The 24,533-nt window shown below is 39.4% G+C and overlaps 1 protein-coding gene across 2 annotated transcripts in view; it reads left to right on the top strand.

Moving 5' to 3' along the window:
- LOC121384668 (F-box/LRR-repeat protein fbxl-1-like) overlaps nt 1–23,977 on the top strand; it is an 82,104-nt gene extending 58,127 nt beyond the window's left edge. For both annotated transcript variants that reach the window (XM_041515152.1, XM_041515151.1), the window contains exons 4-7: nt 4,141–4,307; nt 6,516–6,718; nt 18,620–18,799; nt 23,268–23,977. In XM_041515152.1, coding sequence (XP_041371086.1) covers nt 4,141–4,307; nt 6,516–6,718; nt 18,620–18,799; nt 23,268–23,439 — 722 coding nt within the window. In that variant the 3' untranslated portion in view covers nt 23,440–23,977. The remainder of the gene's footprint in view (nt 1–4,140; nt 4,308–6,515; nt 6,719–18,619; nt 18,800–23,267) is intronic.
- The last annotated feature ends 556 nt before the right edge of the window (nt 23,978–24,533 follow it).

Genomic DNA, 24,533 nt, shown 5'->3' with positions numbered 1-24,533 from the left:
GCCATTTGCAACTTTAATACAGCTTCTTTAATTATACATGGTTTAAATTTTGCTTTTAGGTGCAATCTGAGATACTTTAAATAAGGTTTTCTGTTATTTTATAGATTGATGGAGTGAAGGTTCCCATTATTCCCAGACAAAAACCCCACTTTACAACACAATGTAACACCACACAACACAATATAATACAACACAACATTACACAAACCACAATCCAACAAACCACAACACAAAATACATGTAACAACACAACACATCACATCAATATAACAACACAACACTATAATGACATACACTAATATTAAAAAGTTCAGCAATTTGGTAATTGTGCTAAAATAAAAATAAACCTGTGACTTTCAATGTGAAATCAATACACTGGATTTAATTGATGCATAATTTGTCAGTATATGTAACAGGAGACTTTTAATACAAAAGGAAAATGCTTATAACTGTCACTTCATAGAAAATGCAATTAGTAGTACCAAATTTCGTAACCTTTTTGTCTTAGTACAATGTAAGAACTAAAACTGTACATAACATTAACACCTTGCCACATCACATTAGTGGCTCTAAGAGGTGTAATTTAATAGTACAAACTCTTCCATCAACTCCCGTCAGCAGATTCTCACTTTATCATAACCTGACATGGACAGAGCCGGGGAATCGCTCCCAGCACCTTCTCGCTTGTAAGGAATAATAATAACAGGTCCCATTAAAGATCACAAATTACTCAATACCTTGCATCTCGTGTACAGCTGGAGGGCTGCGCGTGTCTGATCACAGTGCAAATCATTCCCTCAGACGTCAGCACACTACAGTACAACCAGGATTAACAGAATGAACTCTTCTATCGTTCTGTCTACCCTTCTAGGTAACCACAATGGAAATATACTTATATCAGCCTGTTGGCCAATTCTAAACTGCTGTATTTGATTGTGGAATATTGTTTAAACCAATAAACATCGACCAAAGGAAGATGGATTAAGTGGGCTAGGGGGAGGGGAGGAGGGAGAAAATGAGAGGAAGGGAGGATAAAGCAGGGTGGATGAGAGATGAATGTTGATGTTTGAAGTTTAAAGGATATTAATTACATACTTTGAGTGATAATATGGAAAGTTCATTTCCAAAATGTGATATAGCCATTTTTTTGTTCATTTTAAGAAAAACTTGTAACATATAGTAGCATATAACACATTCTGCATATTTTTAACATCCTGTTTAATGGGGCAAAGATTGTGTTGTCACACTGTTGAGTTGTACATCTGGTTGGAGATTTAACTTACCTTGTGATATATAGAGGACACTCCCCGAGTGTCTTGTGATATCATAATTTAGCAGCACGAGTTGATAAAAGTTTGAAATCCGAGGCTTGCCCAGGATTTTTATACTTTTATCAATGAGTGCTGATAAATTATGATACATGTATCACAAGACACGAGGGGGGTATTCTTTTTATCATCCATTATCATTCTTTTCATTTGCGACAGTTGTAAATAATGTCAGTAATATGAGTTGAATGTCAATATATTTGGCAGCGACAGACTCGTTAACTAGCAGAACGACAGTGGCATGACGTCACTAATGATAGGTTTAGCGCTGAAACCTACACAGTGGTGTAACAAAAAGAATTGATATCTCCTAGGAGAATATCGCAGAAGATATCGCAAATTATAGTGCCAGCTACATCTCCTACAAAAACCTTTAATGGATGATAAACTGTTACTAACACCAATCACAAATTTATTTTTTAAATAACTTATTTATGTATTTTCACCTAGTTTGTGTGTATGTTGTGTATGTTGTGAGCATATTGTGTGTTTTTGTAGTTTCTTACCATATGTGTATCGTGTGCTCTATCAAAGTAAGACAAATTCCTTTTTAAGGTAATAAAGTATCATGTTCATCAGTATATTCCTTCACGGGTAACACCAAAATGTGGAAATTGGTGTATATCACATTTTGGAAATGAACTCTTCCTGTATAAAACATCATGACTTATTAACCATACATCCACCTACTACACCAAACAACATCACCTCACAGTAAGAGTGAGAACCATTCATCATTTAGTCTGAAAGTCAGGAAGTCAAGGGGAATCATTAATTTATACTACCATTTACAAGACAATTTATATACTCTTCCAAAAAAGTAGGGGAACCCGAAATATTAATGTTAATATCAACTATTAGACCGAACATACGTTTTAACCACAGACATCCTAGTAAAGAATGTTCAGGTCTGTTTATCAACACACCGAAACACATTGCATAGTTTGCACATGCATCACGCAGTTGCCCCGTACACGTGCGTGGGGTATCATTCTCGATTTTGACAATTTCCAGGAAGGTTCATTAATCACCGTGGAACATTATTTCTGTCAATCTTTTTTATTCTGTGGATCATACAGTTGTTATTGTTTTGTTTTCAGTCATTTTTATTGTTTTAATTTGCGATTTACTGATAAAAAAACGTCAACTTTCAAATTTCACTTCTGACCCCAATCGTCCTTCAAGATCTTTGGTGGTCATAAAACCTACTGTAATATTAAACTACCGGTTGTAATGTTTGCCCAGTTAATTCACTATTATCATATAACCATTCCCCACAGCTAATATACCTTACAATTTTGGCAATTGTAAATTCTTATTAGAGTTCCCCTACTTTTTTTTGAAGAGTATAATTTGTTTTGTTATAAATGCCAATAGCTTCATGATTTGATTCATCTCTATTTTCCACTGTAAAGAGGGTAATAGCTTGTGCAACTCTCACTCTTCCATTGATAAAACATCTCCCACCCACAATATATAAATGTATACTTCTAAAAATCTGTTCATCCGTTTGAAAACATCCAGAGATGACAAATGTTTAATTTAATCAGCACTTATTTACATCCCCAAAGAAACAAAATCATTTAAATATACCACCCAGCCAAATAACAAAGACTGGCCTCAGTGGTGTCGTGGTTAAGCCATCGGACATAAGACTGGTAGGTACAGGGTTTGTAGCTCGGTACCAGCTCCCATCCAGAGCAAGTTTTAATGACTCAGTGGGAAGGTGTAAGACCACTACACCCTCTTCTCTCTCACTAACTACTAACAACTAACCCTCTGTCCTGGACAGACAGCCCAGATAGCATGCTTGAACCTTAATTGGATATAGTCTTGAAAATAACTTGAAATGAAATAAGAAATGTAAGAGTGGAAATTTATCACATTCTCCAACATTGGCTGTATGTCACCTAAAAAAACCCCTGTTTAATAGGGCATAACTGGTTACTGTCTTAAGATATCGGCTTTATCCTGCTTAGGTCGAATGGAGAATGCAGCAAGGCTCTACCTGAGCAGGATAAAGAAGATATCTTAAGACAGTAATTAGTTATTTCTTTTATCTTGCAATCCTGCAGGAATAGTCAGAAAACTATTATTTATTCCAGTTTTGAATACACAAATCAAGTAATGTCAACCTAGCAAGGCTTTTGTCATATGACATCATATAAGATACATGACGTCATTATTTGTAAGACGCTAGCTACATTCTGTCACATAAAAAAAACCCAGTTTCTAAAGTCTAATTCATAAATAAATATACAAGTTTTGTGTTGTTATCGCAAAACTGAAAGTTATTTGTATTTACTGCACTTCAATAAATGATTTAAAGAGTATGTTTATTGAAAATCTACTCTGAAATACTCGAGTCGAGTGAGGCTTATGTTACGTAACCTATATCTTTGGTCAGTGAGGGATCTTTTATATGCACCATCCCACAGACAGGGTAGTACATACCACAGCCTTTGATATACCAGTCGTGGTGCACTGGCTGGAACAAAAAATAGCCCAATGGTCAGGGTCCAATTTGGAGTAGTCTCACTGTATTTCTGAGAGTGATGATGAGGAGCAAGAGTTATAACTCCCCTTAAAGGTGAAGTCTGCTAAACCGAATACAGTAAATGCTAAATGAATTACAGTTGGCGAGAGTTGCATGTCTTGTGTGTGTTTGCAGGTCTGGAGGAGAAGCACATGCAGAACTAGTCTGAGGGAGATGACGAGGAGCGAGAGTTATAGCTCCCTGTAAAGGTGAAGTCTGCTAAACCGAATGCAGTAAATGCTAAATGAATTACAGTTGTCTTGTGTGTGTTTGCAGGTCTGGAGGAGAAGCACATGCAGAGTGTGGCGTGGGAGACGTCATCAGTGCAGGAGCTGGACCTGACCTCCACGGAACTCTCCGAGCAGTGTCTGGAGAATGTGCTCACCCGCATGCCGGGATTCACCTACCTCGGGCTGGGCTACTGCGAGTTCTTCTCCGACAAGGTTAGTGTTCACCTACCTCGGGCTGGGCTACTGCAAGTTCTTCTCCGACAAGGTTAGTGTTCACCTACCTCGGGCTGGGCTACTGCGAGTTCTTCTCCGACAAGGTTAGTGTTCACCTACCTCGGGCTGGGCTACTGCGAGTTCTTCTCCGACAAGGTTAGTGTTCACCTACCTCGGGCTGGGCTACTGCGAGTTCTTCTCCGACAAGGTTAGTGTTCACCTACCTCGGGCTGGGCTACTGCGAGTTCTTCTCCGACAAGGTTAGTGTTCACCTACCTCGGGCTGGGCTACTGCGAGTTCTTCTCCGACAAGGTTAGTGTTCACCTACCTCGGGCTGGGCTACTGCGAGTTCTTCTCCGACAAGGTTAGTGTTCACCTACCTCGGGCTGGGCTACTGCGAGTTCTTCTCCGACAAGGTTAGTGTTCACCTACCTCGGGCTGGGCTACTGCGAGTTCTTCTCCGACAAGGTTAGTGTTCACCTACCTCGGGCTGGGCTACTGCGAGTTCTTCTCCGACAAGGTTAGTGTTCACCTACCTCGGGCTGGGCTACTGCGAGTTCTTCTCCGACAAGGTTAGTGTTCACCTACCTCGGGCTGGGCTACTGCGAGTTCTTCTCCGACAAGGTTAGTGTTCACCTACCTCGGGCTGGGCTACTGCGAGTTCTTCTCCGACAAGGTTAGTGTTCACCTACCTCGGGCTGGGCTACTGCAAGTTCTTCTCCGACAAGGTTAGTGTTGGAATGAAGTGCTCCTACTGGCAGTAGCTAGTGGGAATTTCCCTATTAGCTAAGAAGGAAAAGGAAATGTTTTATTTAACGACGCACTCAACACATTTTATTTACAGATATATATCATCGGACATATGGTTAAGGACCACACAGATATAGAGAGAGGAAACCCACTGTCGCACTTCATGGGCTACTCTTTTAAATTAGCAGCAAGGGATCTTTTCTATGCACCATCCCACAGACAGGATAACACATACCACAGCCTTTGATATACCAGTCGTGGTGCACTGGCTGGAACGAGAAATAGCCCAATGGGCCAACTGATGGGGATCGATCCCAAACCGACCGCGCATCAAGTGAACGCTTTACCACTCGGCTACGTCCCACCCTATATTAGCTAAAAGGGTAGAGCGATGAACTCTCGTACTGAGAGTCCATGGTTCGAATCTCCTCAGTGGAGGTTGATTTTTGTGTTACACAAACATAAATGAAGGTTGTACTGACATGTAGCTGTCTCTGTTATGGAGGTGTGCTTTTTTTGTTTAAAAAAATTAGGTATGTACTCCTTTGTATGCCTTGCTTCACTATGGTAGTCTACATTACTGCAGCATCATCTATCATAGATGTGTGGAGTAGAATGTAACATAATAAGATGTGATGGGTCATAAGATCAAATACCCTCAGCGGATCCATTAGATTTTTATCCTGTCCCACCCAGTGCCTCATGGCTGGTACCCCAACAGTCACTGTTATGTCCTGTTCTGATTATGGCAAAATGCCTATAAAGATCCCTTAATTTTGGCTGTGTTGTTCAAAAATGCACCAAGATTTCTTCAAGAAATTGTGCAATACTTTTTTTTACTTGATCCTACTGGACATTCAAAATTCAATAGCACCAAAATTGCCCCCCGCCCACTACTGATCTCAGCTGGGCTGCTGGTGCTCTCTTGTACTTGCCAGCGCGGGCGGTCCCCTCTCCCACCAGTCCCAGCCCTTTTTCCTGTCCTGGACGTAGGAGCACGCCGAGGCCGGCACCTGCACCCATGACAGGCATACGCTATGACAGCTTGTTCTGAATGTGAACGTAAAACCCTATGACATGACCTGACCTGACCTTGGCTCCCTCTCTCTCACTTTTGTAAAAGTATTCAGATAGTCCGATAGTTAATACACAAATAACCATAATTTAAACTGTTCTGAGATGTTGTTAAACAGAGATGGGTTTTCTTGCCTTTCCTCTTCCACTCTCTAGACAAGTTGTCAAAACAACCATAAACTAGCCACCAGGTAGCTCTAGGGTAAAATGTGCTAAAATATTCGACAAATATTCCGCTATCATTTCATATAGGGAGAGGCCTTGATATAGGCATTTTGTCTGTTAGCCAATCCCCAACCAGCATTATAATTGGGAATAAATATTGTTTAAACCATATATGAAGTATAAATTGGCAAACAGATTGTTGTAGTATTTGTCTTGTAGGTTTTGGAGAAGCTAGTTGAGAAGGGCAAACTGAATCGCCTGTCATCTCTGGACATCAGCTACACCCACGCCCTTTCTGAGAATGCCACACTCCAGTTCCTCCACACCCATGGCCACAACCTGCAGGGCCTGATGCTTGTCGGGAAACCCAAGCTGACGGAAAACTTCTGGCTCATGGTCATTCATCACATGAAGAACCTCAGGTGAGAGATCAAGTAAAATACTATTGAAAACTTCTGGCTCATGGTCATTCATCACATGAAGAACCTCAGGTGAGAGATCAAGTAAAATACTATTGAAAACTTCTGGCTCACGGTCATCCATCACATGAAGAACCTCAGGTGAGAGATCAAGTAAAATACTATTGAAAACTTCTGGCTCATGGTCATCCATCACATGAATAACCTCAGGTGAGAGATCAAGTAAAATACTATTGAAAACTTCCGGTGAAAAGGATCTGTAATGCGATTGGCTAATTACATTGTTTTTTTTGGATCAAATGGACAATGACACAAGCAAAGCTAATGACATAAATTGGCCTGGGTGATGTAGTGATTAAGTCATCGGACATAAGTCTGATAGGTACTGGGTTTGCAGCCCGGTATGGGCTCTCACCCGGAGCAAGTTTTAATGACTCAATGGGTAGGTATAAGACCACTAAACTGAGTTCTCTCTCACTAACAACTAACCCTCTGTCCCGGACAGACAGCCCAGAATGCTGAAGTGTGTGTGCCCAGGACAGCATATTTGAACTTTAATGGGATATAAGCACAGAAATAAGTTGAAATGAAATGAATGAATGACATCATTAGAAAGTAAAGCAGGCCAAGTTAACTGTTCGAGGGTCTATGGTTAGATTGTAGACAGGTACATGTATTTCTTTTATAAAACATGATACATGTAGTTGATTTAATGAAAAAAACATTCCTCAGTTAATAGAGGATATTTCATGTTTTTTGTCAAATATGATTTATATCTCATCGAGTGAAGTTTGCAATCATATCTCACGAGTCACACTTGAGCAACGAGTGTGTTATGATTGCAAATTTCACAAGATAAGATATAAATCATATTTGACAAAAAACATGAATTTTTCTTTTTATTATATAACTTTTGGCACTTTACCTTTATTTTTAAAATGCCAACAGCAAAATAGTTCTGGCTTTCTTACAGTGAAGATAACACTTTCTACAGTGACGATAACACATTTTAGAGTAAAATTTTCACTCTAAAATGTGTTATCGTCACCGAGTCACTAATAACAATTTTATTTCACTGATATTTTAAGATATTTCACTAAATGTTATATAATAATATAAATAACTATGTGGCTTTTGTAGATTTGTGGGTGTTACCCTCTATTTGAAGCCCACAAATGTTTAATTTTTTACCTCAAGCTAACAACTTTGGTAAAAAATGACATTAGTGGTCATAAACTACATAATAACACTTTCTAATCTTAAAACTCCATGTGATTATCTCCTAATTGTTATATATGGGAAGTGGAATGCATGTCAGTGGTAGAAAATGGTTAATCTTCACTGTGGACAACAGTGAATAAAGGCGAAAAAATATACAGCTTTAACCTTCTAATTAGTATATAAGAGGTTTTTTTTAATATATATATATATATATATATATATATATATATATATATACACATGTATATGATACCAGTACAGATGGTAAGCCATTAAGCCACAGGCTCATAAGAAGAATATTTAATATGTTGGTAGATTTTTAATTTTGAAGTAAAAGAGATGTGGAAAGAAAAATGTCTGTGAGGTTGTAAATTTAGATGGCATGAAAGGAGATTTTACGACATCTTTGGCACAATTGCTTAAGGATATTTTTAAGCTATTACCATCAAAGGCTTTTGGGGAAAAACCAGACACCAATGAGGATGAATAGTTGGGTGAGCTTCCTTTAAGTCTCTGTCTCGTATGGATCTGCTGTCATTATTGGTGATTCGGAACAGATTCCTAAAGCTTGTAACTGTGATGTTAATCTGAGAATCACAAAGATATAAAGATGACAGAAATCAATGACTGCATTTCAGTAGATAATGACAGATGTTGGTTGTGAGCAGTGGCTATAACAAAGCTTAGTAGGTTTTGGCTTAGGTAAGCCCCAGTCACAGACAATGCGACCGCAGTGCAACTTCTTGGAGACCAAACAATTTGACAATCGCAAAGAGGTTTCAGAGGTCTATGAAAGGTTTCACTGAGGTCGCTACAAGGTTTTAGCGTGGTTTAAACATGCACAAAAGACAGATTTTGTTCACTCGGAGGTCTCACTGGTCTCCAAGCAGTCTTATTTTAATCGCAGACCGATTTCCACTGTGCAGCGATCGGTTTCGTCTAAACAAGGGTGTTGACCCTTTGTACTCTAGTGGTGACCTGTCTATGATTGATCAGCGATGAGGCGGCGACTGACCGGCGCTTTATCAGTGACTGGTTGTCGATCGGTTGCAAAGTTATTTCAAAGCGTGCACTGACCATTCGCCGTTTGATTTGCAACTTATCACGATCTAAAAGAAATCTATCTGTGGATTACAGCCTCATTTTGTCACAAGTATTCACATCTTGACAACTTGCAGAGAAATTATTTATTCTGAAAAGCACCCTTTTTATATGCATTATGTTTTGATTGGTGATCAATTGACAACTAGTCACCGACCAGTCCCAGTTCAGTTGCAACCAGTCACCGAAAATTCACTGACTAGTCACAGATCGATCTCAACTAGTTGCAAGCATATTGCCATACCTGCAGTGAACAGTTGCCGATAAGGTGCCGGATCAATCACTGACAAGTTGCAAAACTTATATCTGATTGATCGGCAATCTATCGCTGATTGATATGTGATCATATCCTAATTCCAAATATGGGCAGAAGTGGTCACATCGGTCTTAGCTGGTCTTAGCGATCGCCATTGAAATCAGTTGCCAAGAGGTTGCATCACAGTCGCATTGTCTGTGTGACTGGGGCTCTAATCAAGGTGGTGGGATTTAGCTGTCGGTGGAGTACTCACAGTCTTGAAGTTAAAGTTTGTTTTGTTTAACGACACCACTTCGCTAGTCTTGAGGTGCTTGCATCACAGTCGCATTGTCTGTGTGACTGGGGCTCTAATCAAGGTGGTGGGATTTAGCTGTCGGTGGAGTACTCACAGTCTTGAAGTTAAAGTTTGTTTTGTTTAACAACACCACTTCGCTAGTCTTGAGGTGCTTGCATCACAGGATCGAACCACCTCTATGGATCCATTCAACTGATTGGGCTTTTCTCATTCCAACCAGTGCACCACAGCTGGTCAAAGGCTGTGGTATGTGCTTTCCTGTCTGTGGGAAAGTGCATGTAAAAGATCCTGTTCTGCATTGGGAAAAATGTAGAGGATTTCCTCTGACTACGAGTCAGAATTACCAAATGTTTGACATCCCATAGCCAATGATTAATTAATCAGTGTGCTCTAGTGATATCATTAAACAAAACAAACAATCTATCATTATGGGTAATTCGGACCAAATTCTTAAAGCTTGTAACTGTGATTCACAAAGATATAAAGATAGACAGAAATCAATAACTGCATGTTAATAGATGATGACAGATGTTGGTTGTGAACATGGGAACTGTGAGTGTTGTAGACAGAACCAATGTTGTAACGATGATAAAATATATCAAAGATTACTGTGTAAGCTATCCTGTCTTTGAACACCAGAATGTAAAGTTTGTTTCATTAAATGACACTACTAGAGCACATTGATTTATAGATCATCAGCTATTGGATGTCAAATTTTGACATAATCTTAGAGAGGAAACCTGCTACATACCAGTATTTTTATAAGTAGCAAGGGATCTTTTATATGCACCATCCCATAGAGAGGATAGCACATACCAAGGCCTTTGATACACCAGTTGTGGTGCACTGGCTGGAACGAGAAATAGCCCAATAGGCCCACCAATGGGGATCGATCCTAAGCTGACAGTGCATCAAGTGAGCACTATACCACTGGGCTACATCGTGCCCCACACCAGACTGAGTATAACGAGAGAACAGATATGTTGTTTGTGTATTTTTAGTGTTTACATGAACAATTTTCTACAGTAGTTCAGATACAAATGCAAATTTTAATGAGTTATGGTAATCAAACGAGAGTGCAATATGAACAATTTTCATTGCTTTTCATTGTCAAATGTCCTATCATAAATACAAAAAATTAAATAAAAAATTGTATGCTAGCACCAACTTGAAAGCTGCCATTTACATTACAACACACTACCCCATCGGTTGATAATAGACAGGAATTTCCCGGAAGCATTGAGTTTAATGCTTCCGGGTCTGAACGAAAAGTACCGAAATTATGCAAATCCTATATTGGCCAATATAACCTTTTATAATTATTAAAATTATAATTTACTTACATTTTTTTGATTTGAATACAAGTATCTGTAAATCCAATACATTTCTTGTCATCCTAATGTTTTGTAGCAGCTAAATATAGATTGGTTGAAAAAAAAACCCCAGAACTCTTACTATGGCTGAAACTCAGGCCAGTCCCGTTAATTTCCGAACAGTATATGATTTTGTGCACATAACAAAATGATCAAAGAGAATGTGTAACTATGTTTCAAACAGATTACTTTGTATCTTTCTCACACTTACAATGTAGGCCCGTTATCTTATTATTTTCTTTAAAAAAAGTGATATCATTAGCCACCATGTATTTTTAAATTTTCTGACAAACGATTACAGCTTTTGCACTAACGATCTGTTGTTTATGTTGATAGTGGTTTTGCATAGCCGACAGACGAACGGCAAAATCGCTTCTGCCAAATTTTATGTCCTGTTGGAGCATGGGAAGGCAGCAGAGGTAGACCAATGCTGAAAATTATTATTCTAAACATAGGCGTCATATTTGGTTCTCAAAAAAAAAAAAAAAAAGTATTTAAGACCATCCAACAATAAAACTTCATAGAGAGTATGTTCCTGCACTCTCCACTCGGCCCACTTCCTACATGCCTACATGCCTACTAACTTAATAACCTTTGTTTACAACAGACAGCTTAGGTAGTTAAATTGTACGCCCACAAAAGCATGTTTGAGCCTTAACTGGCTATAAGCAAGTCAAAATAAGTGCTGCTGATGATCGCGCCCCTGAGACACACGAAACACCAGGTGAAGTTTAGCTCATTATCTCAATAACAAACACACCAGCTGCTGCTGTCAGTGACAGGAAATACATTCACATGTCTGTCATTAAAGACACTTTCTCTTTCTCATGCACAAATTACCTTCTCATACCATGATTTTCCATATTTAAGTACAGAAAATACCACATTGGAGAAGATAAAGCTTTATCTGAAATTAGGCCCAAGGCTTAAATGAAGAAGTTAAAAAACATTTATAGGCCTAATATAATAACAGTGCATGTTAGGATAGTAACACAGTAATAGTGATTATCGTTCCATAACAACTTTAGTCACTTGCAAAATATGTCTCAACACGAGAGGAGGTGGCAGTTTTTAAGTGAATGGAGGAGGAGCAAACATTAATTCTAGCCAGCTCAGTTTCATAGTTGAGGAGAGGGGAGAGGGGAGTGCTTCTGATGCCTATGAATATAACTGTTCTTATAAGTTTTATTTTAAATGGATAAATGATGTTTATTTTCTGTGTAATTTCTACGTTAATCATATTATCATGCTGTTTAATTATGCAAACATTTTAATAGTGATTAATGTGTATGTTTTTTTTTTAAATCACAGTTAAATGTAAAGATAACAAAATATGACATTTACAATGATGATAAAGTATTTTTAATTCTAGTACCTTAAAAAAAATTGTTACAATATTTTCTTTATTTTTTGGTAAATATGATGCCACTTTTTGTAACTGAGAAGAGCTTTTTTTTGAAGAATATTATGGTAAAATGTGCTTAAATATGGGAAATCCCTTTACATTGCCTCTATTGCAGAAGGGGTGGGATGTAGCTCAGTGGTTAAATGCATTCCTGATGCGCAGTCGGTCTAGGATCAATCCCTATTGGTGGGCCCATTGGGCTATTTCTCGTTCCAGTCAGTGCACCACGACTTGTATATCAAAGGCCATGGTATGTGCTATCCTGTCTGTGGGGTGGTGCCTGTAAAACATCTCTTGCTACTAATGGAAAAATGTAGTGGATTTCCTTTTTATGACCATGCAGTAGCTGATGATTAATAAATCAATGTGCTCTAGTGGTATCGTTAAACCAAAAGGGGGTGGCGGTGGGACAGTGGTGTCGTTAAACCAAAAGGGGGTGGCGGTGGGACAGTGGTGTCGTTAAACCAAAAGGGGGTGGCGGTGGGGCAGTGGTGTCGTTAAACCAAAAGGGGGTGGCGGTGGGGCAGTGGTGTCGTTAAACCAAAAGGGGGTGGCGGTGGGGCAGTGGTGTCATTAAACCAAAAGGGGGTGGCGGTGGGGCAGTGGTGTCATTAAACCAAAAGGGGGTGGCGGTGGGGCAGTGGTGTCATTAAACCAAAAGGGGGTGGCGGTGGGGCAGTGGTGTCTTCAAAGGAAAGCCACTCCATTTTTCCATTAGCAGCAAGGGATCTTTTATATGCAGTTTCCCACTGACAGGATAGCACATCCCATGGCCAAAGGGCACTGGGTGGGACAGAAAACACCCCCACAATGCAGTGGGTCCACCGAGTAGATTGAATTCTAAGATCCTGCAGCCCAAGCACCTCAGGTGAGCACTGAACTGACTGAGGTAAATCCTGTGTACCTGTGATGTTTATCAGACTCTGCAGTCGGGTTCTGGATGCAGCAGTTGTGTAGATCAACATTCACCAGTGGTGTATACCTGTGCCTGGTCACTGACATTAACCACCTATAGGTCAGGTCAAGTCAGGTCATAGGGCTTAACGTGCACATTCAGAACAAGCTGTTGTAGCACACGCCTGTCATGGGCACAGGTGTTGACTTATGCCGGCTCCTCCATCCAGGACAGGAAAGGGTATGGGGTGGGTGGGAGGAGGGGACCCCTCTCTCTGGCAGGTGCAAGAGAGCACCAGCAGCCCAACCAGGCACACCACCCATACAGTCCAACACATTTATATAGGCCACATGTAGGATTTAAAAAACCCCATATCTTTATTGACAGGTGGCCTTTATATATAGATAAAAATACATGGTACTGTCCACTAGTCAGTTGTAAAATTTACTGCCAGTTATAACCTGGAAACCAGACCTAATGGAAGGAAGGAAATGTTTTATTTAACGACACACTCAACACATTTCATTTAAGGCTATATGGCGTCGGACATATGGTTAAGGACCACACAGATATTGAGAGAGGAAACCTGCTGTCGCCACTTCATGGGCTACTCTTTTTGCTTAGCAGCAAGGGAACTTTTATATGCACCATCCCACAGACAGGGTAGTACATACCACAGCCTTTGATATACCAGTCGTGGTGCACTGGCTGGAATGAGAAATAGCCCAATGAGCCCACCGATAGGGATCATTCCCAGACTGACCGTGCATCAATATGCCTGTTTAGTACAATTAGACTGTACCAGCCTCGTTGGTGTCATGGTTAAGCCATCGGACATAAGGCTGGTAGGTACAGGGTTTGCAGCCCGGTACCGGTCCCCACCCAGAGCGAGGTTTAACGACTCAATGGGTAGGTGTAAGACCACTATACACCCTCTTCTCACTCACTTCTCTCTCTGTCCTAGACAGCCAGCCCTAATAGATGAGGTGTGTGTGCCCAGGACAGCGTGCTTGAACCTTAATTGGATATAAGCATGAAAATAATTTAATGAGACAAGAATTAGACTATTCATATCTGCCCGTGTAGTGCAATATGTCTGTATTTACCTGTTTAATGCAGGTTGACTGTAGGTATGTACCTGTACACCTGTCTCACTAAAAGTGGAAAGGTTTATTCTTATTTTCACTGATTTAAACAGACCAGCTGACCTTTTATAACACAATGTTCAAGGTGTTTGTGCAAGATGTTGTCTACTCTGTGTGGAACATATGGCACTTTCATCAGGAGGAGGAATATTATTAGTACAGTGATAACAATTCTCTCTGTGTGTGTGTGTGTGTCTCCCTCTCTCTCTGTGTGTGTGTGTGTGTCTCCCTCTGTGTGTGTGTGTGTGTGTGTGTGTCTCCCTCTGTGTGTGTGTGTCTCCCTCTCTCTCTGTGTGTGTGTGTCTCCCTCTGTGTGTGTCTCCTCTCTGTGTGTGTCTCCCTCTCTGTGTGTGTGTGTCTCCCTCTCTCTCTGTGTGTGTGTGTGTGTGTCTCCCTCTCTGTGTCTCTGTGTGTGTGTCTCCCTCTGTGTGTGTCTCCCTCTGTGTGTGTGTGTCTCCCTCTCTCTGTGTGTGTGTCTCCCTCTGTGTGTGTGTCTCCCTCTGTGTGTGTCTCCCTCTCTCTGTGTGTGTGTGTCTCGCTCTGTGTATGTCTCCCTCTGTGTGTGTGTGTATGTGTGTCTCCCTCTGTGTGTGTCTCCCTCTGTGTGTATGTGTGTCTCCCTCTGTGTGTGTCTCCCTCTGTGTGTGTGTGTGTGTATCTGTGTGTGTCTCCCTGTGTGTGTGTGTGTATGTGTGTCTCCCTCTGTGTGTGTCTCCCTCTGTGTGTATGTGTCTCCCTCTGTGTGTGTGTCTCCCTCTGTGTGTCTCCCTCTGTGTGTGTGTGTATCTGTGTGTGTCTCCCTCTGTGTGTGTGTGTCTGTGTGTCCCTCTCTGTGTGTGTGTGTCTCCCTGTGTGTGTGTATCTCCCTCTGTGTGTGTGTATGTGTGTCTCCCTCTGTGTGTGTGTCTGTGTGTCTCCCTCTCTGTGTGTGTCTCCCTCTGTGTGTGTGTCTCCCTCTGTGTGTGTGTGTCTCCCTCTCTCTGTCTCTCTCTGTGTGTGTGTCTCTCTCTCTCCCTATATATATATATCCGTCTCTCTCTCTGTCTGTCTGTCTCTCTTTCTCTGTCTGTCTCTGTCTCTCTCTCTCTATCTCTGTTTGTGTGTTGTGTTGGGTGTCTAGACTGGTGGGTGAAGCCCAACACAGCGAGCACCACAGCCATGAAGCGACTTTTGGTGGGGTCTGTCTTTTCAAATATTGACCTTCTTTGGACTGATGCATTTCTAGTTTCTCTGAGTATAATTCTACTGTCATTGATGTGTTTCTAGTTTCTCCGAATATAGTTCTACTGTCACTGATGTGTTTCTAGTTTTTCTGAGTATAGTTCTACTGTCACTGATGTGTTTCTAGCTTCTCTGAGTATAGTTCTACTGCCACTGATGTGTTTCTAGTTTCTCTGAGTGTAGTTCTACTGTCACTGATGTGTTTCTAGTTTCTCTGAGTATAGTTCTACTGTCACTGATGTATTTCTAGTTTCTCCAAGTATAATTCTACTGTCACTGATGTGTTTCTAGTTTCTCCGAGTATAGTTCTACTGTCACTGATGTGTTTCTAGTTTCTCTGAGTATAATTCTACTGTCATTGATGTGTTGTTTTAGTTTTTCTGAGTATAGTTCTACTGTAATAGATGTGTTTCTAGTTTCTCCGAGTATAGTTCTACTGCCACTGATGTGTTTCTAGTTTTTCTGAGTATAATTCTACTGTCACTGATGTATTTCTAGTTTCTCTGAGTATAGTTGTACTGTCACTGATGTATTTCTAGTTTCTCCGAGTATAATTCTACTGTCACTGATGTATTTCTAGTTTCTCCGAATATAGTTCTACTGCCACTGATGTGTTTCTAGTTTCTCTGAGTATAGTTCTACTGTCACTGATGTGTTTCTAGTTTCTCTGACTATAGTTCAGCTGTCACTGGTGTGTTTATAATGGCCTCCAGATGTTGCACACTGTCTACTGATGGACACAGATATGAAATTGTCATAAAATGAATGAATAATTGATTTACTTTGATCGTGAAAGCCCAAACCACTATGTTACAGACATCAATGTAGACTGACATCAGCAGATTGTACTGCAAAAATCTATAAATGTCTTTGATTTTGTGACAAGTGCATTAATTTGAAGAGTTGCGGTAAGTGCACATTTTGTGATGAGCTGTATTGTAATCACTGACAGTTCACACAGGTATGGTATTGATTCACTGATGATTACACTTAGTATTAATTGCTTTTTATAACTGGCATATTCAAATGAATAAATAAGTTAAATCTCAGTGTACACACACACACATGCACACACACATGCATGCACACACATATGCACACACACACACATACTTTCACTTGAATAAAACAATTTGGATCGATCACCGTCGATGGGCTATTTTTCGTTCCAACCAGTGCACCACAACTGGTATATCAAAGGCCATGGTATGTGCTATCCTGTCCGTAGGATAATGAATATAAAAGATCCCTTGCTGCTAATCAAAAAGAGTAACCCATGAAGTGATCACAGTGGGTTTCCTCTCTCAATATCTGTGTCATTCCTCACCATATGTCCGACGCCATATAACTGAAAATAAAATGTGTTGAGTGTGTCATTAAATAAAACATTTCCTTCCTTCCTGTTCAATAAATTTCATATGGCACTTCTGCTTGTGCAATAATCTGCATGTATGTGTGTGTATATGCGTGTGTGGGGTTAATATGACCACTTCAGAGTGTTCAATGACTACTTCCGGCATTGTCAACAGACACACGTGACACCTAGTACACTCACCATGGGAGGTTTCTATTATATTTTATCCTATAACTTACTCATGATATCCATAAACCCATGTGATAATTTAGTGTATTAACCCCGTTAATAATGGTATGTACATTTACAAGGTCTCTACGTAATGTGTTGCTGTGGATGGGTAATTTGTTTACAAACCAACAAGACCTGTGTACCTGAGTGTAACGTTTTCACAATCTAATTAAAATTAGCTCCACTATTACATGTGGATCTAAAGACAGCCAGTTGGAGCTCATGTCTACCAATCAAAACCTTACTTGCAGAATCCTGCCAGTGATTTAAAACTAACAACACTGCGTAGTCCCCAATGTCCAGGTAACATTTCGTCTGTAAATAATAATTTAAATATTGACCAATCACACTTCGCCTTTTATAACGTTATTTGGGAGCATACAAATTCTAAAAATATCGGGCGAGTTTATTTTAGTGGCCGCAGTACAGCGAACCATACCAATACGTACGGGGTGGGTTATCAGTCTTCAATTTTACATTAAAAATTATTTATTTATTTATAAAAAAAAAAAACCTAACTAAATCAGTCTTCAGTTTTACATTACAAATTATTTATTTTATAAAATAAAACATGTTTTAAGGCATTCGTAATTCACACGAAACATGTCGTATACCCTCAGGATAATTCGGAATGTTTTCAAATTATTTTTAAATCACTAGCAGGATTCTGCAAGTAAGGTTTTGATTGGTGGACATGAGCTCCAACTGGCTGTCTTTAGATCCACATGTAATAGTGGAGCTAATTTTAATTAGATTGCGTTTTCAAAGATTTATTTCAAATGCGTGACATCAAACTAATTTGTACTAATCGTGATGACGTCATATTACCGATGGTGGCAACTTTAGTACTATGATTTACTAAAAATTGAATTAAAATGTTATTTTAGAAGTGTTATAGGAAAAATAGAATTCGCTACTCGTTTTTTTTAATATGTAAAATATCAATCTCGTCTAGTTAATCGGTATTTGTCTCGGCACATATATGTGTGTGTTACAGAATCTGTGGACTCGGTACAGCTAATGGTTGGTTTCTGTTATATCTATATTATATATACCCGGTATATATTATATGTGTGTCTTACAGAATCTGTGGACTCGGTACAGCTAATGGTTGGTTTCTGTTATATCTATATTATATATATATATTATATGTGTGTGTTACAGAATCTGTGGACTCGGTACAGCTAATGGTTGGTTTCTGTTATATCTATATTATATATACCCGGTATATATTATATGTGTGTCTTACAGAATCTGTGGACTCGGTACAGCTAATGGTTGGTTTCTGTTATATCTATATTATATATATATATATTATATGTGTGTGTTACAGAATCTGTGGACTCGGTACAGCTAATGGTTGGTTTCTGTTATATATATATTATATGTATTATATATGTGTTACAGAATCTGTGGACTCGGTACAGCTAATGGCTGGTTTCTACGTATGCAGAGTCGTGTGCACCTGGACCAAGTCATAGAAACATTTGCTCAAAACTGCTGCAAGTTGGAGCGACTGGAGATCCAGTGGGACCCCGACTCAATCCGGTTCAGTGACAAGAGCAGCAAGTTCATCGATCATCTCAGGTACCCACAGATTAACCCCTTCACTGTCAGTAATTGTCCTACATCGCTTTCACATACTTTTCATATAATGGAAATGTTTCATCCAAACTACATAGCCCAGTTGTAAAGCGCTCGCTTGATGTGCGGTCAGTGTGAGATCAATCCCCGTTAGTGGCCCCATTGGGCTATTTCTCGTTCCAGCCAGTGCACCACGACTGGTATATCAAAGGCCGTGGTATGTGCTATCCTGTTTGTGGGAAGGTGCATATAAAAGATCCCTTGCTGCATTAGGAAATATGTAGCAGGTTTTCTCTGATGACAATGAGTCAGATTTATCAAATATTTGACATCCAATAGCCAATGATTGATTAATCAATGTGCTTTAGTGGTGTCGTTATATAAAACAAACAAAAATCATCCAAATTATTACTTTGTAGTAGACAGTCTAAGTTACTCAGTCTATTTAGTCAATTTGTATATTTTAGAGCCAGAGCATAAAATTGCCACTTTTATTCATTCTTTATTCCTGTCATGGACAGAGGAGCCAGCTAAAGTCGACACCTGCACCCATGACAGGCATGTGCTACAGCAGCTTGTTCTGAATGTGCATATTAAAACCTATGACCTGACCTCATTCTTTAGCCCCCTCACCCTGGTCAGGCTGCTTGTGTTCCCTTGCACATGCCAGTGCGAGCGATCCTCTCTCCCCCCCCCCCCCCCCACCTCAACCCTTTCCTGTCCTGGACAGAGAAGCTGGCAAGAACCGACACCTGTGCCTATGACAGGCATGCACTACAACAACTTGATCTGGATGGGCACTTTAAATAAATCCTATGACCTGCCCTGACCTTATTCTTTAGATATTGCCTGGTTGCAGTAACTTATGCTGTGTAAACATATCTGAACACTGTACATTCAATTTATATCGAATTTAAATTCAGTAATATTTGGTCAAAATGAATACCATATGTAACTATTACAGGGCTCACGCGACCGGGTGAAGTGAGCCCAAACTTCGCTCTGACCAGCCTGACTTCACCGTGATAGTCAATGTAAGGCGAAATCTGTGTCACCTTTTCAAAAATAGCCATCACTTGCAATGTACACATCATGATGAATGGTGAAGAACTTGAGGGACACCTATTCTTAGATAATAATTAAGTGTGAATGGTCTGAGAGTTTGAAGAAAGACTGGCGCCACAAAATCATGTGACAGGCTCACAGCTCAGACAACACCTGTGTCTGGCACTAATAGTTAGCCTAAACGTGCTACTGATGGTTGAAGGGTATTCTCAGGCAAATGTGCTAGAAATTGTACAAGGGTGTAGATCTAGACTATGATGAGTGTATTTTTTTAGTATACACAGTGTATTAATTAAGAAACCGTGATTGTTGAATGCATTTAATCGCCTCTGAGTAATCTAAGCTTGACCATGGTAGATTAATTTGCTAGGACAATACTCTGCATGAAGTAGGTATCGAGCGGAGTGGATGATTTTAACATGCTCATATACCACTAAGGTTTCAAGCATGTCTATCCCGGGTCCTGTCTCTGGATAGCCTGGGGGTAGGTATCGAATGAAATGAGAAGAAAAACTTGTGAGAGAATGAATTCTACACAGCTAAATAGTGCTTTTCAATTACATTTCATTATTTCTAAAGCAGGTGACATGTGAAAAGGTGATTAAAAAACCCCTATATAGCATATGTCCATCACTTGGCAGTCCAGAGGGTAAAAATAAAATAAAATAAAATAAAATACAGATTTTAAAAGTTGCATCTGTATTAATTTTTGATAAAAATTCAAGTCTCCCTGCTGTTAAAAACATCGCCCTCTAAGAAGTGATTTCGCTCTCTGATTTTGACTTCGCGTGAGGCCTGCTATTACAGTTTGTACAATTGTCCACAGTTAAACTGTACTGGTAATGGCACCTTCACATCTCTTACTAATGCAAAATATGACAAATAAAATAAAAAAACCCCAAAGAACTCAGATTGTAAAATTAAATAGCTTATTATCACTCAGTCTCTATAGACTCGTTGTAATTTTAAACAATGATGGAGCTTCATCAAAAACATGCTACATGTATAAATATAATAACCAATATCACCAACAAGTTAATAATAATATAGCATCTTACTTTTATAATGGCAATATCAACTCCATTTTGGTAACAGTAACTTAAATGGTAATAAATTCTCTCAATATGTGAGTGACAATCAATCTTGTGCTTGCAGGCACCCAATTGAAGATGCTGAACACTTCTTACGTTTTTGTCCACTATACAACATAGTTTGTAATACCCATTTGTCAGATTACCATAATCTTAATTTCATATTTTACTATTTGGTGACCCAAACAGTAGTCTCCTGGAAAATAATGTTGTATTCAAATCTGTTTTGAACTTCATTATAAATAGCAAACGTTTTGAGATTAATTAACCAGTTACATTCTCTCTCGTTCTCTTGCTCACTCTTTCTCGCTCTTGCTCTCTCCTGACATCTAATTGTAAATAATGTAAAATGCTTAAAAGTAATAACCTGTTCATTCTCTTTACCTTTTCTTCCTTCTATTTCCCCTCTTTGTTAGTAAATTTGGAACAAGTTATAATCATTAAGTTTTATTTTTATTGCTTATAATATATTCATATTTTAAAATGTTAAGAGAGGCCTTAATATAGGCCAATCCCCAGACCACTATTGTTTTTGAACGGCAATAAATATTGTTTAAACCAATAATACTATAATATATTGAATCCAGTTCCAACAAAATACATTGGTGATGTATCCTTACATAATATATTAGAACCAGTTTTCAGTGCATTAAATATAACTTTTCATTGTTACGATTTTATTTAAATAATGTAGGTCGTACACATCCTTAGCTTGTTATTAACATAATTTTCATTTCAACTTATTTTCGTGCTTATATCCAATGTTCAAGCACACTATCCTGGGCACACACCTCAGCTATCTGGGCTGTCTGTCCAGGACAGTGGGTTAGTTGTTAGTTGGTTAGTGAGAGACGAGGGTGTAGTGGCCATACACCTACCCAATGAGCCCTTAAGAACTTGCTCTGGGTTGGAGCCGGTACTTGGCTGCGAACCCTGTACCTACCAGCCTGTAGTCTGATTGCTTAACCACTGCACCACCAAGGCCCATACTAAAATAATGAGAAAAGATCCACCAAAAAAAAATGGTTAAAGATTACTGAAGCATTATTAACCAGATGTGGTTAAATTATTTCTGATACAATAACTGATGCATATGCCTAACCTTTATGTTTTGACTTACTACTTAAACTGACAGACCCTTGTTTTTAAACACTGACATATTTTTTACTATTTCAGCCATTTTTTATTATTTAAATTAGAAGTACTTACATTTTATCATTTAGAACATTCATTTTCATACACCTGACATTGTTCTGGTCATCCACGTTTTTGCAATACCCCAAAATTTATTTTTCATAATTCTAAAAACGCATGTTTATGGTTATCGAAACAAGCTCTAGTTATTTTAGACAGTATTTCCTGTTTAAATATCACATACAGGTCAGGTCAGGTCATAGGGTTTTACATTCACATTCAGAACAAGCTGTTGTAGCGCACGCCTGTCATGACAGGATACATCACATACTTTAGCTTCTCTCTGTTATGACCTTATCCAAATGTGTGTTGCAGGTTTGTAGGTTAACTGAACTTAGTGTCCATTTTCACGAGTTGAAACTAGGGTCTGTGCCTTTAATTCAGTTCAGATATGTTAATAGCAGCAAAACTTCTAACTCTACTTACTCCCAAATAACCACCTAAATCAATCACTGAACAAACAAGAACAAATAAAGAATTACTCATTTGCAGGGACCCAGTTTATAAAGACTATTTGCCTACACTTGTTAAGTAGAGACTAGAGCTGGGTGGTATACCGTATATACAGTTTGGTATCAGTATTATATCAATACCGATTTACCGTACTGAGCAAATTTAAAAATACTGAAATTTCAGTATTGAAAAATATTTCCCGGAAAGCACTAATAATATATCTGACGAATGCAAAATGGGTTGGTATAAATCAGACGAGAGCCTTGTGTATGAAATTTAATTGTATTTAGATGAAATTAGCAGGTGAGCTATAACACAGGCATGCATTTAAAGCCAAGTATACAGAAAATAGCGCCCGATGTCGGTATTGTGTCAATACTGAATACCGTACGGATACCGAGGTAAATCACCCCAAAAATACCGATATCGATACCGAACCTCAAATTTCAATACTGCCCAGCTCCAGTAGAGACTTGTATTCAATCCTGAAGTTACTTTGTAAACATTAAATATTAAAACAAATCTTTGTTTGATAAATTCAGTTTATATTTAGAATATATTTTGGTTCTGTTGCATAAAATTATTATATACAGGCCTATAGTATTAGTTATAGGTGTTATTATTATTAATCTTTAATGTGTTTTAATTCTTGACATTTAATTTTCCAGGTTAAAGTGTCCCCGTTTGAAGTCATTTACACTGAGCGATGGGGAGTATTATGAGATGGTGAAGTCAAACTTTGAGCGAGCTGACCGAACTAAAGTCGTGCGCACCACCACCAACTACCAGACCAGTCTCGTCAGTCTCCTGCACTGCTACAGTGACCTTCTCTTCAACTAATACCAAGTTGGCACACTGTAAAATACAACACTGTCAAAAAACACTAAAATTGCCCCCCCCCCCCCCAACTAGAACCAAGTTGGCACACTGTCAACCCCCCAACCCCCCAAAAATCCAAAAACCAAAAACATGCAGTTTATACTTCCCACCAAACTGTTAATATAAGCGTCTGAGTTGTGAAGTCATTTTGAGCCTTACAAATCTCATGGGTACCACCACAGATTTTTGATATATGCGTTTGTTTATGGCTGCAATGAAGAAGACACATTGCCAAAAGGAGGTTTGTTTACAGCCCCTGGATCCATCCTGATATTTGAGTTGCACGGATGTACCTTAGATTGTCATAACTGGATGCAGTAAAACAAATGGAAGGTTAATGCTACAGTAATATACTCGTAGTATCTTCTTCAGTTAGACAAAAAAGGAGAAAGTTTTGTAATAAAAAAGGAAGGAAATGTTTTATTTAACGACGCACTCAACACATTTATTACGGTTATATGGCGTCAGACATATGGTTAAGGACCACATAGGTATTAAGATAGGAAACCCACTGTCGTCACTTCATGGGCTAATCTTTCCGATTAGCAGCAAGGGATCTTTTATATGCACCATCCCACAGACAGGATAGCACATACCACGGTCTTTGATATACCAGTCGTGGTGCACTGGCTAGAATGAGAAATAGCCCAATGAGCCCACCGATGAGGATCGATCCCAAACCGACCACGCATCAAGCGAACACTTTACCACTGGACTACGTCCCGCCCTAATACTAGACAAGGCATATTTCCTTCTTTTCTTTTCAAGTGGCTCTGCTCCCATCCCTCTGGTTCCTATGGGTATGCTCCCATCCCTCTGGTTCCTATGGCTCTGCTCCCATCCCTCTGGTTCCTATGGGTATGCTCCCATCCCTCTGGTTCCTATGGCTCTGTTCCCATCCCTCTGGTTCCTATGGCTCTGCTCCCATCCCTCTGGTTCCTATGGGTATGCTCCCATCCCTCTGGTTCCTATGGGTATGCTCCCATCCCTCTGGTTCCTATGGGTCTGCTCCCATCCCTCTGGTTCCTATGGGTCTGCTCCCATCCCTCTGGTTC

This window comes from Gigantopelta aegis, chromosome 10 (genome assembly GCF_016097555.1).
Source record: "Gigantopelta aegis isolate Gae_Host chromosome 10, Gae_host_genome, whole genome shotgun sequence".
Taxonomy (NCBI): domain Eukaryota; kingdom Metazoa; phylum Mollusca; class Gastropoda; order Neomphalida; family Peltospiridae; genus Gigantopelta; species Gigantopelta aegis.
This window is presented reverse-complemented; position numbering and strand designations above follow the sequence as displayed.